This window comes from Melopsittacus undulatus, chromosome 5, assembly GCF_012275295.1.
Source record: "Melopsittacus undulatus isolate bMelUnd1 chromosome 5, bMelUnd1.mat.Z, whole genome shotgun sequence".
Taxonomy (NCBI): Eukaryota; Metazoa; Chordata; class Aves; order Psittaciformes; family Psittaculidae; genus Melopsittacus; species Melopsittacus undulatus.
The window spans coordinates 32,576,318-32,595,956 of record NC_047531.1 but is presented as its reverse complement, the minus strand read 5'-3'; the positions used below and the strand labels follow the sequence as shown (position 1 = coordinate 32,595,956).

The 19,639-nt window shown below is 38.9% G+C and overlaps 1 protein-coding gene across 2 annotated transcripts in view; it reads left to right on the top strand.

The window, feature by feature from the left end:
• Window positions 1-19,639, top strand: part of CACNA2D1 (calcium voltage-gated channel auxiliary subunit alpha2delta 1) — a 398,283-nt gene that overhangs the window by 48,783 nt on the left and 329,861 nt on the right. For both annotated transcript variants that reach the window (XM_013128868.3, XM_031048307.2), the window contains exon 2: window positions 9,128-9,209. In XM_013128868.3, the coding sequence (XP_012984322.1) occupies window positions 9,128-9,209 (82 nt within the window). The remainder of the gene's footprint in view (window positions 1-9,127; window positions 9,210-19,639) is intronic.

The window sequence follows — 19,639 nt, the reverse complement described above, 5'->3', positions numbered from 1 at the left end:
TTAGGTGAGGTTTTGTTGGAAGGTGAGAGCAAAGAAGCCATTCAAGCTGTGCTCAAAGGCCCCATAAAAGATAGTTGGGCCTAGAAGTTCTTGGGTGAAGATGGAGAAAAGTTTCCCCAGACACTGAGCAGCTCATGGTGCCATCCACAGTTGACTATTTCCACCCTGGAACCTGCCAGTAGGACTTGGTATTAAGGAGCAAATCTTAGAATATAGGCAGTCATTGGGGTATGACAGTACTGCCCTTCATTTGCCATGAGACATTGACTTGCCACTGACTTTGTCCTGGAAGTTAGTGGCAGAACTTAAATCTCCTGAGCTGCTGATGGAATGAGGCAATTTCTGCTCCTTCTGTCTGTACCAGTGCTGCATCATTGGGTTCCTAGTTCCCATTTATGTGTGGTACACAGGGATTCCTTGAAAGGGCAGTTGGGAGAGCACTCTAATAATGTGAAGGCTATGATGGAGAAGACCTATGTTTATACAGAGAAGGAGTGTTTTAAAAAAAAAAAAGTGACATTGTAATAGGTTCTGTGACTGGATGGCTTAAACAGGTGAAATAAGAACTTAAAAATCCCAACTCCAAAGTGTCTGCTACTAAAAACCAGCTGTGTCTTGAAGAGATTTTGTCTACATTAAACCTTTCTACAGAATGACAGACATGACACAGAAATTGTCTTACTCCACAAATGTTTCAGTTTGATGGTAACTATTCCAAGCAAGGATTTTGCAGTTTGAAAAGAGGAAAGAGCAAGAGGGTCCCTCTGTCCTTGGCTTTTGGGGCTGTTTTATATCTGGAAAGTCCTTGACCAGCAGCTGGTCACATTTGGGCAGATAAGACAGTTCGAAGAGGGCAAACAACTGAAGTTCTATTTTACCTTCTTGCCAACAGAGGAAAAATCTTTGCCTAAGGAGCAAATGATGCATTTTGTGTATTCATTTGCATGCACAGAGATAGCATAACTTCCCTATTTTCGTCACTCAATGCAGCAGCTAAATGTCATGAATTCATCTGTGCTTTGCTTTTATTACACAAAAGTTCTTCCAAACATTTATGCAAAATTATGTGATATATTTTTCAACAGATAGCTGGCAATGGCTATACAAACATGTATCATTTTTGCATTGGAATAAAGTGGAATCTCCCAACACTTGCAGCACACATCTCTTTTCACTTTAATTTCTGAATCCTTAACTTCCTTGCAAATTGCTGTTTACTGTATGTAGTATTTGCTATAGCTGTAAGCTGTAATACCTTCACAGAGTCCATTAGCTAATTTTCAGACAAAGAATTGGAGGGCTGTACACCACCTTGAGGTGTTCTTTAACTGTAGAAATTAAAGTGAACGTCTCTAAATGATGAATTTACATCATCTCCTCCACTCTGCGGCATGTAATTGTACTGTTAGAAGCCCTATAGTAAGACCTGGAAAATTCACAAATGCTTATGTGGACTACTTTACCTTAATTTGGTTTTATATCACATCACAATTATATATTTCATATAATTTTATTATTTCTTTTGGCTATGAAGTGAGATTCAAGAGCTTGATTTGATAACCATGAGATTGTAATGATCTTTGCATCAGTCTCCCAATATCCAACACTTCTATTTCACTGAACTAGAATCAGTGGGAATTTAGCACACTGTGACAATTTGTTCAGCATTGCACAAAACCTGCATTTATTACTTATTCCAAAATCTAGTTCATTATATATCCATTCATCCGCATACCTGAAACAAGAGTACTGTCGGCTAAGTAGGTCAGCAAAATATACAGTGCTGTTAAAGCTCAGTAGTTTTGAGGTAGGAAGTATAAATGCAGCAACATGGGTAATTTCTGCGTAGAAGGTTAGCAATTCCATTGTAACATCTTCTTTCACATGCCTTCTATAAATTACAATAACACTTTCTGTTTGCCCTTTAGTGTTGCATAAGAAAGGCAAAGAATGGTTGAGAATCCTGCTTTTATGATTTTGTAGCCTTTCCTCTTCCTTCACAGACAGTAAATCTACTAAAAATCATCTGATCCTGAAAGTGGAGGTTTTCCTGAGCAAGAAAGCAGTGGGATTAGCTTGAAAAAACATAGCAAGGGTTGCTTTCTCTCTATTTCTGCATCTAATCTCATTTATCTTCATTTTTCAAGCACCACTTTTCCATTGAATTAGGAGCAATAGGATTTGGTTTTTTTCTTTTTTCATAATCTTAAGAAATATTGACCCAATTTGAAAACACTTTTTCTTCTTGCTCCTTACAAATTTATTTACTTTTATTATTGTTATTTTTGTGTGCAAGAATAATTCCGAAACTTGAGCAAAATGTAACCTTAACTGAGGAGAGCTGGAAGTGTGTTTCCAAACATGCCAAGTGACTTCAGCTGGCAGAATTCAGTTCTACACCTGCCTCTTCAGATTACAAAACATTATCCAAGCACAAGTCAGCTAATGGACCTTAAATTAGTGTGAGTGGTCTAAAAAGCTGTGGCATACACTTATATGAACTTACTTTCCCTGAAGTCAGCAGAAAAATACTGCATCAGTTTTAGCAGGAAAAAGGTTACAGCCAGGCTGTCCAATATCTGGATCTCCTGGCTTCTTTCACCCGTGTAATTGAGCAGTTGTCTGTCTGGTCTGCCAGTATAGTTTGGTATACATGTTTAACATAAAACCAGGTTTTAATGAAGTTAAAACAAAGATTTCTTAGTCTAGCACATGCTTTATTAAGTTCTCCTTGGAATGTGACTAAGGATGTACCTGTGAAAATCCTCTGATACTAGGTGATATAATTGTCTTACTTAAAAAAAAGGGGAAAAAAGTGGGAAAAAAAGAAAACTCATAAAAGTAACTAATTAAATAAAATTGCTTTCTATGCTTTCAAAATTGCTCTTGTGCTAAGTTGGCAAATAGTCTAATGTGGATGGATGGCTTTGTAGTGTTCTGGCTGTTTCTTCATCAATCTCATCACAACCCAGCCAACAGCAGCAGGGTGGTAACTTCTAATTCCCCAGTAAATGACCCATGTCTGTCTGTCTTTAATCAGACAGTCCCCCTTCATCATTCACATCACTTAGAAGTTGCTGCGGAAGGGCACATGCACACCCTTTTGTTTAGTCATTGCTTGATATGGGGAAAACCCGTGTGTGGGAGAACGGGTTTAAAAACAATTGTACTGCAAAATGTAATCACCTTTCAGTGGAACATCGATTGCAACATTCGTGCCTAAATAATAGGAAGAAACTCTGCTTTTGTACAGGCTTTCTGTTGGTGACCTTTACAGGAAGAACTGCTGCTTCTTTATGTCATGGGAGCTCACGTTTGCTGTGACAGCTTTCCAGTCATTAAATAAACTCTGACCATGAGCAGCTGTCAGGCAGATATTGCACTGCAGGCTTCAGCTAAAAGGAGCACCAGACAAGCATTTCAGTGCCTAAAGGTTCTTGTTTCATTTTTCTGAAGACACGGGGTATTTTTAAAAAATACAAGGAAATAATATGATTCCTTTGCATTGAACGATCTGTCACATGTCCCTGTGAAAGTTATAGGATGTGATTGTGTCCATTTCTGAAAAAGATTGTCTCTGAGGAGCATGAAATATGTCAAATAGAATAATAGAATCATAGAATAGTAAGGATTGGAAAGGACCTCAGGATCATCTAGTTCCAACCCCCCTGCCATGGGCAGGGACACCTCACACTAAGCTTCATCTAACCTGGTCTTGAACACTGCCAGGGATGGAGCATTCACTACCTCCCTGGGCAACCCATTCCAGTGCCTCACCACCCTAACAGTAAAGAATTTCTTCCTTATATCAAGTCTAAACCTCTGCTGTTTAAGTTTCAACCCGTTACCCCTTGTCCTATCACTACAGTCCCTAATGAATAGTCCCTCCCCAGCATCCCTGTAGGCCCCCTTCAGATACCGGAAGGCTGCTATGAGGTCTCCGTGCAGCCTTCTCTTCTCCAGGCTGAACAGCCCCAACTTCCTCAGCCTATCTTCAAGCAGGTGGTGCTCCAGTCCCCTGATCATCCTCGTGGCCCTCCTCTGCACTTGTTCCAACAGTTCCATGTCCTTTTTATGTTGAGGACACCAGAACTGCACACAATACTATAAGTGAGGTCTGTATGCTTTTGTCTGGTGAAGAGATGGGATGCAGGAATACTGATGCTATCACTTGAACATCAGTTAATGATGCTATTTAAGTTCTTGTGAGGAAGGTTAGAGGAATCATCCTGAACTGCCTCAGAGTTCTAGAATGCCATTTTTTATCCTTTGTACTTTGGATAGTAATCTAGAAAAGCCCTTCCAAAGTTATTGCTTTTTATTATGTCGGACCCTGCTGTACAAGATGTTGTAGATGCAAGTAAGAAGAGGACAGTTTCACCTATAGGTGTAATAGGCTAAGATGAATATGCAACAAAATTATCTTTTAAGGTAAATATAGAGTCAGTACTGGAAGAAGCATCATTATTTGATTTTAAGTTACAACTAGGAAGGGAATTGCCATTAAATTAGATTGAAGATATATTTCTTCATCTCTTCTGTGAAGACAGGTGGAGAGTTGGGGCTGTTCAGGCTGGAGAAGGCTCTGGAGAAAAATTTCCAGTGCCTGAAGGGTGACTAAAAGAAGGCTGAAGAGGGACTTCTTATGGTCTTGTTGTGATAGGACAAGGGAAAATGGATTTAAACTGCAGAGGGTAGATTTAGATTAGTTATAACAAAGAAATTCTTTACTGTGAGGGTGCTGAGGCACTGGCACAGGTTGTCCTGAGAAGCTGTGGCTACCCCATCCCTGACAGTGTTCAAGGCCAGGTTGGACAGACCTTTGAGTAATCTGGTCTATCTCTGCCTGTGGCAGGGGGGTGGAATTGGATGAGATTTAACATCCTTTCCAACCCAAACAATAAACTGAATTCTACGATTCCAGTTTAGAAACTGATATTATCTACCCTAACCTGCCTAAAAGTCAGCCTAGCTATGCTGGAAAACCTGGACTAGGAATCAAAAGTTTTTCTAGAAGCAATGTAGGAGGGAGGTGGTTCAGCTCACCTGGCTGAGGACAGGATGGGTCAGATGCTTCCATGGGAAGCAGAAGCCTAGCTCATTTGCAAATTAATACAGAAAAAGGAAACAAAAACAAAACTAGATGACTAACTTCAAAAGACAAGGTGTGGGCTAATTGTGTGGAGGCAGGAATCCTAGAAATATACAAGAAGGATTTATTGAAAAATCAAGATTAGTTTTGCACATTAAAAAGGAAAATGATCCTTATTTCATTTATATGTGATATTAGGAATAAGTAATTCAACTTTTTAAGGGTAACTTCTTCCGCAATTTCACGTTTAACTAACTAACACATGTTCTCACCATTCCAGTTTCTTTTTAGGACAGAGATGAATACATTCAGCAAAAACACGAAGCAGTTGGAAATGGAAAAAGTCAATTTAAAAATCAATCCTCCCTGATTTTTTCTATCGACTCCTCTTAGAAATAACACTTAGAATTTTTATAACTGAAATGGATCATTTAAAAATCTCCATGTGTTCAATTATTTATTTTATGCTTTTGAATACACTTTTGGATAATGGCTTTCACTTTTTCACCTTTCATATATCTCATTCTTTCATGCAGAAAAATAGAAACCATTGAAAAATGGAAGACAGTAGCAGTTTGCTTTTTTTCATACCTGTGCTTATGAGTTGGTACTGTTCTCACAGATACACATGACGGTTTTGTAGCGGAAGTAAACATAATGCACCATAAGAGGCAATATTTAACAGACTGATTTCTGTACAGAACTAAACATTTATATAATATGAGGGCTTTGTAGAGATCTAAGCAAGAAAGGGTATTTTTTTCATCAGATTTTGGAAATCGAAGTATGGTAGTGAAGGTTTGGGAGCATTAAAACTATGATGGAATCAATTGTAATAGTAAATGAAAATGTAATTGGTCCCTAAATGCCAACATACATCACTTTCATGTAGCCATGTTAGAGATGTAAGATGTGAATGAGCAAAGAAATAGGTGGTAAGAGTACTCTTGGTGATACTATGCAAAAGGAGAAAACAAATACAGACCATGGCTCTTGACTTGTTGCACTTCCTAGACTCTGTTGAACCCTATGGAAAAGCATGACCTCTAACCTGAAAGGGGGTTACTTGCTATTTGGCTTGGAGGTAGGTATCAAGGGGACGCTAATGGTGTGGCAGTCACCAAAGAATGGCAAAATAGCCTGAAGACTGGTCAAATAACACAAAGGGTAAGACATATTAAAAAATTCAGGAAATGGCTGCTCAGTTATAGTGGATAAAAGGAGCCTTTAGACACCTATTCAAATACTGTGTCTGTCCAGAGGTCTTTCTCTTATCATGCTTTGTTTTGTAAGCATTTAATGAGATGTTAAGCTCTGACGCAGAGAGTTCTAGTGGGACATTGGAGGACAAAGTCATGGAGTCTCCAGTCTTTTACTCATTCTGCTACCACTCTGACTCTCATGATTTCTCAAGAGAGTGGGGGATATATTCAGTTCAGTGACAGACCCATTTTGAGGTGAACCCTCTTTTCATGTCATGATATGGGGGGTGGGGGTACCTCAATGGAATATCATCATATCAGTAAGATTTCCATTGAAAACATTTACTTGAACTCTTTTTCCAATACACACTCATACATTTTCCCATTAAAACAATATGTTGCTAGTGAAGAGGTTTGCTCTTACTAATATTTTAACATTTTTTTAGTAATCAAATATGAGATTATTGAATTCTTGACAACTGTTGTAGTAGTCATCTGTCCTTAGTTGCTAAAGAGCTTGTCTTAATAAGCATTTTTTACCTTCCATGCTACATGTGTTTTTTCTCTATAACTTCACAATTTTCTCCACACACTTTTTCCTCATGGAGGATCTGGGGAATATTTTATACAATGGAACTCCTCCTGTCTAGACTTAAGAACTATATTGTTTAAAAGCTTTGATTTTACAGTCTTTTAAAAGAGTTTTTCAAAGCTTAGCCCAAATTAGAAAAAATACCTGCAAGATAAAGAAAAAGGTTAATGGAAATCTAGATAGTCACAAAAGATGTGATGAGGTCTCCTTTTGCATTATTGATTTGGTATACGTGGTTGTTCAGTCAATATAGGCCTTCTTTCCAAAATTTTGGAATCATAATTTAGCATACTGCTATCTGGACTAGCAGTCAGTCTTTACTGAGTGTACTGAAGAAGAACACCCAATGAACTAGAACTTCAACTAGAACTAGATCAATTACAATTGCTCAGTGATGAGTGAGGGCAGTGAAATAACTTCAGTTTAAAACTTTATTACCTTTCTAAATTATTTTTTTTTTAACATGTAATTGTTGTATGTTTGAAACACCTGGAATCCAGTGAGGAAATAATGGAAGTGCTGCAGGGACAGACTGATATCACTGCTCATTATCCAAAGATTTTGAAGGAAAAAATAAAGATACAAACAGTAGAAAAGAAAAGATACTATATAATAGATGGGAGTGACAAATAAGCCAGGCCAGGGCTGGAGGGAGGCTGAAAACAGTAGTATCACAGGCACAAACTATGGTTAATGAGAAGCCATGGTTACAACTTGCTAGTTCAATTTCTGCTGCAGAGTTTTTGTGAAGGCTTCAGACACTTTGAGATAAACTTTGAAAAAGTTCTTCTTTACTGTGTCAGAGTATTCTGCTTGTGGGAAATAGGATTCAAACAGGAATCATGAGAGACTGTGTATTTATTGGGGAGAGACCCCTTATCGATCAAGAAAAGGGATTTGTTTTGAATCTAGCACTTTTGTAAAACTCAGTACCTTCCTGTCTAGGCATTTCCCATTCCAATCTGTGAAGATGTTAGTTTGGGCAGTCAGAAGGTTCTTCATATTAGATGTCACAGGCCTAAATCTTTCTTGTTGGGAAGATTAATCGCTTTCTTCTAAAATATGAGGAAGGATCCTTTAATGAAGTCTCTTTTTTCTGTCTTTCCTACTTTCATGATTAGTCTAAACGGACATTCCTTGCTTATCAGGTTAAAGCTAAGAAATGGCAAGGATAAACATGTATTTGCGCCAGGTTTCAAATCAGAGAGCTGCGATAATGACGGGGTGATACAATAAATGGTCTGGAGACCAGATGTTCTGGCTAGGCAAGTGACACAATCTTCTGAGCCTGGACTGCACTAGAATAAACTCATAGCATGGTTCCTTTCTTGCTACAAAACGTGGCATGGCACAAAAGCATAAAACCTGTATTGAATCCAACCCTTTTCCAAAGAGTCAGGCAAATCACTGCCTGTTCTCTGGTGAAAAACAGAAACCACAAACCTGTGTGTTGCCAGAACACCTCGTGCCATCTATGCCAGCTGTTACCTGTGCCTGCCGCTCCTTCCTAGAAGTGTCTGGAGAGGGGCTATAGGCCAGAAGATTTATTCTGATATACCAGTCTGTTCCCAGTTGCTGTTTTTCTCTGTACCATCTGCTGGGAGAGGGACTGCAGGTCCCTTAGGAAAGGCATTGCTGGGAGTGAGCTGCAAGTCAGGCAGGTTGCCCTGTGTCATGGGCAAAAACACCCTCAAAACATGCTCAAACCATGACACCCTGGCAGGCAGCATACCAGCTCTGTCCAGTGATCCTTGCTGCAGCTAGTAGTAGGTACAGTGATATGTTTGATTTACAGCTGGCTTAGTGTGGTGGCCACCACAGAATATTGTACGGAATAATCAGGTCGTCAAGGCTGGATAGGGGCTGTATTAAAAAAAGAAAGAAGGTAAGATAGGCTCTATCACATTTGGAAACAGACCTTGGTACTTGTCAACAAGAGGCAGCTACAGTGTTACACTTGATGGTTAAGACAATGTCCTGGAGAGCACCAGGCAAGCTCCAGCTGATGAAAAGTAAAATAAAGAAAAGAGCGAGGGGCTTAGATCTGAGTGAGCTAAAGAGAACATCACCAGGGTGTAGCTTGAATATTTTGATTCATTCCAAGCTTGTTCTTTTTTAGCAAAGTCAAGTCCATTCTGTATTCAATTTTATCAACATATTCTGATTTTTTACCTTTTTCTTGTGCTATGGTCATATGCCAGTGATCTGATTGTGTGTCTCTTTTCTTTTTGGATTTTATAGGATAAAATCATGGGTAGATAAGATGCAAGAAGATCTCGTAACATTAGCACGAACTGGAAGCGGAGTGGACCAGCTTGCTGCGGTGAGTAAGAAGATGCCCCTTAGGCTGCAATAACTAGGAAGTGAAGTGAATGTTGTGCATCATCTAGGCACTACAATAATTTCATCCCAATGCAGTAAAATGATTTTGGGGAATCGAACTCTGCAGTGTTTGCTGAGAGAGAAATAAATAACACAGACACCTGTCAATTCACTCTCTTAATGTTGCAGGACTTGCTCATTGCTAATATTTAACCAGCTTACCATTGTTGCTAACCTTCCACCTGAAACAAGTGCTTTTATGTGATATGTTTGTCAAATATGGTATCCAGGAAGCAACCATTCACTCCAGTGGAAAATTCTGGTCTCTATTAACAAGGGAAACTATTTTTCTGACACATATTTCCTGAAATGAGGCACGTTTTGGTTAAAAGAGATGTAAATGAGAATGAAAACTACTTTTATTCAGCTGTTCAAATTTAAACCAAAGTGTGTTTTAGGGGAGAAGTTACAATTCTTCTGTCATTAAAAAAACCCTTTTATGCTGATTCCATTCACAGAAGATAAAAATGCACCTGATACTGCGGAAAAACTAAGTTGCAATTCAGAAACATGTCAGGATTATGCTGCCTAGACAAATTTGTATATATGTATCATGATACAGTATGCAACTGTATGATCAGAGATTTCCCTCTCCCTATCCCTGCACAAGTCCCTTTGCTCCTTCTCTGAACCAATGGATTGATTTAGGACTGCATAATGAAGGGAAATATTGCTGTTATATCAGGAAAAGAAGTCATTCTGTCAATTAACAAAAGCCCTTAGTGCTGGGGAGCCAACATGATGCTGTGAGATTTGGTTTTCAGAAGTCATAATCTCCCCAAATGAGCCATGGATTGAATAGTAGCTCTGTTTCAAAGCCATCAAGAAACACACAGAAAAATCAGGGGTGAAGTTTCTCAGATTTAACACTGTATATTAATGTTGACCTTAAGGGTTTTTTACCCAGACATCCACATCTTATGTGAATCCTGTCCCAGAAGGACTTTTTTATCTATACTGACTATAAGAGGAGGTTAGATTACTAGCACAGGTGTCAGTGTTTATACTGTAGGCTGTCATGGGTTGAGCATGTTTTGAGGGTGTTTTTGTTCAAGGTTTTTTCCAGCCAGGTGGAGGAGGGGAGTCTGGGAGGAAGGAGAGACAGGACACCTGACCCAGGCTAGCCAAAGAGGTATTCCATACCATAGCACGTGATGCCCAGGATGCATACTGGGAAAGAGAGGGCTGGAGGGGTAGAGCTCTAGAGGAAAATGGAGGAGGGAGCACATGGTGCTCGGCCAGGCAGGGTGGAGTGAGTTATGGGTCGGTGGCTGGTGGGGTGTTGTATTCTTTTCACTTGCTGTTTGCTGTATCATTATTATTTGTAGTAGTAAATGGCAGTAGGGGTTTTGTGTTATGCCTTAGCAATTAAACCATTCTTATCTCAATCCGTGGGGGCTACATTCTTTGGATTCTCCTTCCTAACTCTCCGGGAGTTGGGGGACTTGGTTTAAACCATGACATAGGCGCTTTAGTTTAACATGAGATCAACACCGTCCTATAGAAGCAAGGATTGCATGTACATGAGGAACATAGAACGTAGGACTGCCAAGGTTTTCTCCTGTAATATTTTACTGTTTCTCCTCTTTCAGTCTTTTATCTTTGTATTCTTTTCCTGCTATTTTCCAGTCTGTTATTTCCTGCTTATATATCCCAATCTCTTACCCTTTATTCTTCATTCAGTTTTCACCTCTTTTTTCCCCCACTGCTTAGACCATAAGGGTGAGAGATCACAGCAAGCCTGAGCTTCAGCTGCAGAGGTGTGACATTCTCTAGGAGTGATGTTCTCTGTGTTGAAATACTCCTGTGTGTGGATTTAGCTGATAAAATCTCTGCAGTGGCCTGCTGGTACTTTTCAGGTTAAAATTCACTAAACACAATGGGATAAAAAGTATATCTTTAAATACATATATTGAATTTTGATCAACAGTGCAGGAGCGATAGGTTATTTCAAAGGGAGATGAGTTGGTATTTCTAACTCTAGCAAAACAGTGAGTTAATGTCTCACCCATTTTGCCTGGCATTTCCGTGCAAACACCACACAGTAAAATGGATAATGAAAAGCCAAGAGATTGATGCTGTCACTTTTTTTTTTCCCCTGAGGAAAATGTTAGTTTATGTAGTTAATGTTCAGTAAATTTACAAGCTGCTAAAACAGTCTTAGAATGAGAACTGCTGGGCAAAGATAATAATATGTAGTGCTACCAGCATTACTTAAAGTGTGCCACAGTGACATTCACAGTGAAAAGAAACCCCATTGGTCTGGGAATACTGTATATGTGTTTCTTTTTGAAAGCCAAAATCTACAGCACACATAGAATAGAATATAATGTTACCTTAGAGGGTATCCACAAGGTGGTCAATATGTGCTTGTAATCCTAGGATTAAAAGAACAAAAGGGAATGTGTCCATGTAAAATATCACTTTATATCAAAGCCGTTTATTTGACCTAAATTGTATGTTGTCTTTCTCTAGCCACAAGGTTTTAATTAGCTCTCTTGTCTGCAAGGGAGAATGCAAAGCACTGCAAGGTGTGAGTCATGCAGTCTCTCCCTCTCTCCTCTTGTTTACAGGCTATTGTCACTTCCTTATTTTTAAATTGCATGCCTTCTTCTTGCTGCTTACTGGTCTGATCTCTTCTGAAACAAAATGCAATCTTTGAAAATTGGAGACTGCAAGACATTAAAAACAGCACGCATGCATGCTTGCCACTTTTATTCACAGAACTTTCAGGTGCTTGAGTTTTAAAAAAGGCTCAATCATCAGCTTTTTTTTTTCTGACTTACTACTAATTCTAACTTTTTGGACCAGATCTGTAGTCTTCGTGTTTTTGGAAAACTCAAAAGAAGAAATACATTTGTTTGTTTTTTTCTGACCCTTATCCTTCCAAAAGCAGAATGATTAATACAAAAAAGAGCAGAGTGATCCTATTATAAAATAATAGACCTTATTGGAACGAGATGATCTTAATGTCCTTTCCAACCCTAACTATTCTATAATTCTATAATTCTATGATTCTATGATTCTGTGATTTTCTGTGAACAGCTGTAGTACCCAAATGTGTAGGGTTGGAAAGCTGTACTTTGGCCAGACAGATTTTTGATAGGAGTAGTGTCTTTCCTCTTTCTAGGGAAAATCAATTTTAATTTGGTCAAGTGATGAGGTCAGAGCTCATAGCAAGGCCATGCAACAGATTATAACCATTTCACTGCCTGGTCACCCTTTCCCTGAACTCAGGGAAGGAAGTCTGAATAAGTTCTGAATCAATGGGACTTGAATTACAATCTGTGTCTGCTTCATACAATTGAGTCTTCTATGAGGACATCTAAAGTGACCAAGATAGCTCTCAAAGTAGCACAATTACTATGTTGTCAGGTGGAGTGAATTAGTGCTCACACTAAGTGCGAGTGCACACTGAAGCCAGCTCATGTTAACTTTCCCATCAACCAACACTCCCAAGTCCTTCTCTGCAGGGCTGCTCTGAATCTCTTCTCTGCCCAACCTGTAGCTGTGCCTGGGATTGCTCCCACCCAGGTGTAGGACCTTGCACTTGCCATGGTTAAACTTCATGAGGTTGGCATCAGCCCACCTCACAAGTGTGTCAAGGTCCCTCTGGATGGCATTCCTTCCCTCCAGTGTATCAACTGAACCACACAGGTTGGTGTCATTGGCAAACTTGCTGAGGGCACACTCAATCCCACTGTCCATGTCAGCGACAAAGATATTAAACAAGACCGGTCCCAACAACGATCCCTGAGGGACACCACGCATTACTGGTCTCCAGCCGGACATTGAACCGTTGACCACAACTCTTTGAGTGCAGCCATCCAGCCAGTTTTTTATCCACCGAGTGGTCCACCTATCAAATTGATGTTTCTCCAATTTAGAGACTAGGATGTCATGTGAGACAGTGTCGAACACTTTGCACAAGTCCAGGTAGATGACATCAGCTGCTCTAAACCGTCCATCATTTCAGTATCCTCGTCATAGAAGGCCACCAAGTTGGTCAGGCAGGATTTCCCCCTAGTGAAGCCATGCTGGCTGTCACCAAGCACCTTGTTTTTCATGCGCCCTAGCATGCCTTCCAGGAGAATCTGCTCCAAGTGTCAACAGACACTTCACACACCTTTTCTCTTATCAGCAATTGTGACAGCAATGTAATGCCTGTTTTAAGCAACATTGAGAAAGAAAGCTTGGATGCCATAAAATTAGTAGTTCTACATTGAGGCTACACTTATCCAGGGCCTTAACTAAGCAAACTAGTATAACTGTAGTAGAAAGAACAGAGAAAATGTCTAAGTGTAGGAGATGGATAGGCAGGAGAGAGCTGAGGTTTATTATGGTGCACAGAGGAAACATGATCTTTGATTTATAGATGTGCATACAGAGAGAATCCTGATCCAACCAAGAGCTGAGCTCAGACTTTCATTTTTTCCATTCAGAGGTTTAAATCCATGTCATTCTTCTTCTGAATTTGTTGTGGTAAATTGCCAATTTGATGGTATGAATCAACACGAATACTAGTAACATTTAAATGTAAGCTCTGTTATCAGTAAGATCGATTGCATTTAGAGTGTAGTTCTTCCTTGTGTCCTTCAAGCCTAATTTAAGCTATCTGGGAATGGTCTCAAAGTAGTCTTCCAAAAATAGTATTAAAGTTCATTTTTAAATACTGCTTTTTTTGGACATTGTTAGGAGTTTAGGCGAGATCTGGGAGAACACCAGCTTGGTTTTAATACCAATGTAATATCCTCATTACAGTAATGCAAAGATTGCTTCAACAAGGCAGGATGTTAGGATTCGAGATGCCAAAATACTCAGCTGGTTGAAAACTGGCAAAGCTCCACTGGCTTTGCTGGATTACACTGATTTACATTTGCTAAGAAACATGCCCAACAACATTCAATTTACAATTCAAGCAGGTTAAAAGTACTTTTAACCCCCCCTCCCCCATTTTTATGCAAGAAACAAGAGGCTTGTTCTTATTGCTGCTGTAGCTGCCCAGCTGAAAAAGTTACTGTTTCATAATATGATTTAACAGATTTCTTTTTTCCCCTAGAAAAGCAAAGGGAGTGCTTACAAGAAGGTGTTGTATATACAACAACTTGAGACTTGAAAGCAGGAAAAGAGCATAAACAGGAAAATCTTTGTTAAAGAGGTACCACATGTCCAATGTTCTTCTTTAAATGTCTCTCAACAAAGACATGGATTAGTATATGCCCTTTAATTTCACAAGTACCGTGGTTTAAAATAAAATCCCCCACAAAATAATCATGTAATTTTCCTTTCAACTTAAAAAGGTTCATGCAGCTTTGCCTGAACTCTCTGTGCAGTCAGGCGTTATGAAGCTGCTCTGGTGTAAATGATATGTGATTTCTATAGAGCAAATAGACTTTTAGAAAAATATAAGGAATAGAAAGCAGCTTAATAGATGTTTAGAATACATGTAGTAAAATAAATATTGAAGATGCATCTGACCTCACCACCTTCATTTATCAGTTGGCATTTTGTCTTAGTAAGGACAAGAAAGTGTACAAAGTTCAAAGTCACATTCTTTACCTACAGTTACCTCAGCATGCAGAAAAAAATAGGTGAAGAGCTAACTGAACTACAGAGCTAAGTAAATATGTAGTCCCATTTTGATGGAAGTATGATCAGCTTCCATTTTTACATAGACCTTTCATAGCAGAGACCCATGACTATGGTAATTGACAGCTCTTTTAATCTAATAAACTACACCAACCCTGCTTCTGATTTCCAGCTCCTAAAATACCTCTAGGGACAGGAGAGAGGAGGGAGGGATCCCTGCCATACCCAGAAATGAAAACCTCAGAGTAGAACGCATGCCTTATAGCAATGCTTGTCTGTTCCAAACTGATTGAAGAGACTACTCTTTTACATAAACACTGTATTAAAAATGTGGGTCTGTGTTAAGAGCTTTGACATGACAAACACACTGGAGCTTCACTATGACTGTTATGACAAAAAAGATGCCATCTTGTACAGTATAACCTTTTCAAGCAGTAGCATAATTGAACGAAACAGCAGATAGAGGCAGTTCTAAGGAAATCTAGTCTCTGAATCTGTTTCCTTTCTGATATATTGCTATAAAAACAATCCATGCACGACGTTCATAAGGCATGCTGTTATGACAGTCCCAGGAGCTGCAGAATGAACCCTTGTAGACTGACTTGCCCTTTAAATGATATTCATACTGAGAAAAATACTGTTTCTTCCTCCAAAATGAGAGCTACATTCAGGTATTTGATTTGTGGTGATGAGTTCCATTCACAGAATGAATCCACCAGCAACTGTTAGAAGTTTGTTATTTATTTTGTCTCTTGAACGGTGTTTTATAATAATGAGCTCTTTCTTGCTGAACACCCAGCTGAGGTTCTGCATGAGCACATTTCATCCATTGCTCAGTGTGAGGTCTATGTGAATGACGCACAGATGGTGTGAGTCTGCTGAAGCACTCAGACTGGCAGCAGATTCCCAGTCCATGTTTTTAGCTTTTCAGGTCTTGGATCATTCCCTAGAGTTTAACTGAGGTGAGTGACTTGTAAGAGACACTGCTATCTGATTTCAACTGCCCTGGAGCAGGGATGTTCAGGAAAGGTTCCTTCTGCCATAAGGAATTATAAACTATGGATAATTTTCTGTTGGACTCATTAGAGGTTTTAGCTTGTTAGTGTTATGCTCTAAAGGCTCTACAGACAGAGATACGCTGCTAACTTATTACTTGTAGAAGCTGAAACATGCAGCTTGCCTTGTGCTCTTTCTTAACAGTAATGAAGGTCTGTGCAAGGGGAGGCTTCAGTAGCATATTTGAACATGTACAGTTTGTATTTGGATGAGTCTTCCCCACTGTCATAAGCAGTATGAATTTCCTGTTTCAAAAAGCATTTTGACGGACAAGTTAGCAGTACACATTTTCATTATTACTATTTTCTATGGTTGGCATATTTATGTGTATCTTTCTTTAAAGTAATAAAGTTAATGGGATAAATTAGCAAAGGCTTTATATACATTGGGACTTTATTACAAAAAGTAAGCTGATCCATGGAATTGAAATTTTTATTTATTTTTACCAGCTTTTTATATATATACCTATATATACTGTATTTATCAGTTTGGATTCAGCTTGAATATTATTCATCTTAAATATGCTTCAGCCAAAGGGAAAGAGTTTTGTACCTTGTGCTATTCTCTCATGAACTACCAGATGGACCTGAGGGATATATGGCCACATTCCAGAATATACTACATACACCCTGGTTAAGGCTGAAGTAATGGAGAGTTTTATGATTAAGAAAAATATGATTAAGAAAAATATAATTAAGAAATGTGAGAACTTGATTTTTTTCTTTTTTTAAAATGGCTTTATTTTAAAAGTAACAATCCAACTAGATATATTTGCTTTACACTTCTTTGGAGGCCTTGTCTATGGATTACATAAATCTGAATTTCATTTGAATGTTCTGATTGATAGAGATTCTGATCAGCTTGTGACTATTTTGACCCTGAGTTTTAAGACACTGCTGACTTCTGGCATATGAAATGTTAATATATTCCTGTGCAGTCTTCATCCTTTTTCACCCCTGAAAATGGGAAACAGGTAATACAACAACACTTACAGACACAGCTTGCATGACTGCAAAGCTGTTCAGTGTGTGCCCTGGGCATACTCTCCAGTGCTCGGAGAAAAGAAACAAGTACTTAAATGAGTCAAATATGGGAATTAAGGAAACTTTTGTGTTCATTCAATAAATTGTGCCACCCAGTGAAGTTCACTATGACTGATCTCAAAAGTCAGAAAAAAATCATATCCTTTCTTTTCTCCTTTTGTCTATTTTTGTTGTCCTCAATGGAACAGAAGACTATTTGCTTTTAAAAAAACATAAAATAAAATACAAATTATTTTTTTACCTCTCTAAAACAAAATCCTATTTTTTAAATGCCCTCAGTAATGTGCAATAAAATAGTTTATCATAAAGTTTGGCCAAGTAGGCTGCATATGAAACCAGTGATCTGAAACACTTCGATTTTTTCTAAGCTTAACTTGACGCTATTTACACTAGTGTCTGCCTCATCCCTAAGGCAAGGACATTATTTTGCTCAGTTGGGTGTGGCAAAAGGAACTGAGGTCAAGATTACATTTAAAATGGAGCTATGAAGGACTGGTACAGGAAAACATGGACATTTCAAGTATTCATTGAGAGGCTGGAGTCCATTTACCAGAATTTAAATAATGGATGAGGTAGGTTAGACTGGTTAGAAGTTCCCAGAATACAGTAGCCATCTTTTAATAATGCAGTATTTATAAAGGTATGTGCTATTTGGGGTACGCCACTGCCAGTGATATGTTCTATGTGCAGCCAAGCACCAAAGCTTCAGGCATTTAAAATAGAATGCTCCAAACTGAATTCTGTTGAGTTTATACATTCTAACCAATGTTAATATATCAGGAAAATGAATGAAATCACTTTTAAAAATGAAGAGTGGAAAATTTGAAGACATATCTGCAAGTTCTGTTTGTAATCCAAATAGAAATTAAGAGACTGTCAAACACAGGGAGCCTCATTTATTGTTTGCAGATGCTACCCTCCCTCTGCTCCCTTAGCAATAAGCTGGCAATTTGAAGAGTTCCTTCTTCCAGAAAGCGAAATCTGATCTAAATGACAAAGAATAGGTGCTGCATTAACAAAGCTTGCTCAGTCTCAAGGGAAGGGATGGCCTAATATTACCATAGTTTTAATTATTATTTGATGATCTGGATGATCTTTAAGCAAGGCACTGTGTTTGATTCATTTATAACTGAGATGGTTTTTGTCAAAACTGAGAGCACCAAAACCAGCAAAACCTGAACATTATAGCTAATTGGTTTCTAAGTCCTGTGGTTAGTGAAACAACCAAAAAGACTCTGCTAGTTCCCTGCAACTTAAAATTACCTTCAGGGAGAGTCAGTAAGTGTTAAATTGCATTAAGAGCAGCTGAAGCAGGACAAAATTTCCTCTGAATAAGTGAGTTTGAAAAATTACGTAAGTGCCCATCTCGAAATATGCCAGAAATGCATAAGAAATATGAAACTTTTTCTTCTATTGTTCTTCTGTTACAAGAAAGATTCACTTGTACATTCTGTACTCATCATGTGTTGAGAGTTTTGGGTTCTCATCCACTCTCAGCCCAAAGTCTGAGCTAAAACTGCTCTGTAACCAAGAAATGGTGTAGTCTTGTTCAGTACTGTATTGCTATCATTATGAAACAAAATTGAATGCTTAGAAATACATTTTTCTTACCATAGGGTGTTTTTAGATCTGTTTTTGATATTTGCACCATATCAGAGATACAAAGCTGATTTAATTTTTTTTGCAGGTTTGAATACAAAGTGACAATTAGAAAAATTGTGTCTTAAATTTAAAGTCCACTGGACTACGTTGTTAATTATCACCAGTCAAAAGTGTCTGATGGTTCCATCCTACAAAGTATCTCTGATTATGTGCTTTACTTTGAGTAGGCACCTGAGTGAGCCAATTGACTCTGGCGCTACTTATGTTTACTGAGGTGTAAGTGTTCCCAGCATCTTGCAGAATTCAGCCTGAATCATGGAATCATAGAATCAACTAGGTTGGAAGAGACCTTTAAGAATCAAGTCCAACTGTTACCCCAAGATGGCCAAGTCCACCACTAAACTGTGTCACTAAGGGCCTCATCTATACAGTTTTTGAACACTCCCAGGAATGGTGATTCCATGACTTCCCTGGACAGCCTGTTCCAATGTCTGACAACTCTCTCTTTGAAGAAATTTTTCCTAATATCCAATCTAAACCTCCCCTGTCACAGCTTGAGGCTGTCACCTCTTGTTACTTGGGAGAAGAGACCCACCCCCACCTCACTACAACCTCCTTTCCAGGTAGTTGTAGAAAGCAATAAGGTGCCCTTGATCCTTCTCCAGACTAAACAACCCCAGTTCCCTCAGCTGCTCCTCATAAAAGGTTGTTTCACCAGCTTTAGACCCTTTGCCAGCTTTGTTGCCCTTCTCTGGCCCCTCTCCAGCACCTCAATGTCTTTCTTGTAGTGGTGGTCCCAGAACTGAACACAGGATTCGAGCTGTGGCTTCACCAGTCCCCAGTACAGGGGGATGATCACTGCCTTGCTCCTGCTGGCCACACTATTGCTGATACAGGCCAGGATGCCATTGGCCTTCTTGGCTTCCTGGGCCTGAATATGTTTCTTGAGAATGAACTAGCTCTGATAATTTTTTTTCCTAATGTGCACATTACTACTATGATATGTCATAGTTTTCGACATATCAGCTGCCCTGTCACTTGTCATCCCAGCCCTTTACAGCAGTCAGTGATCAGGCGAGTG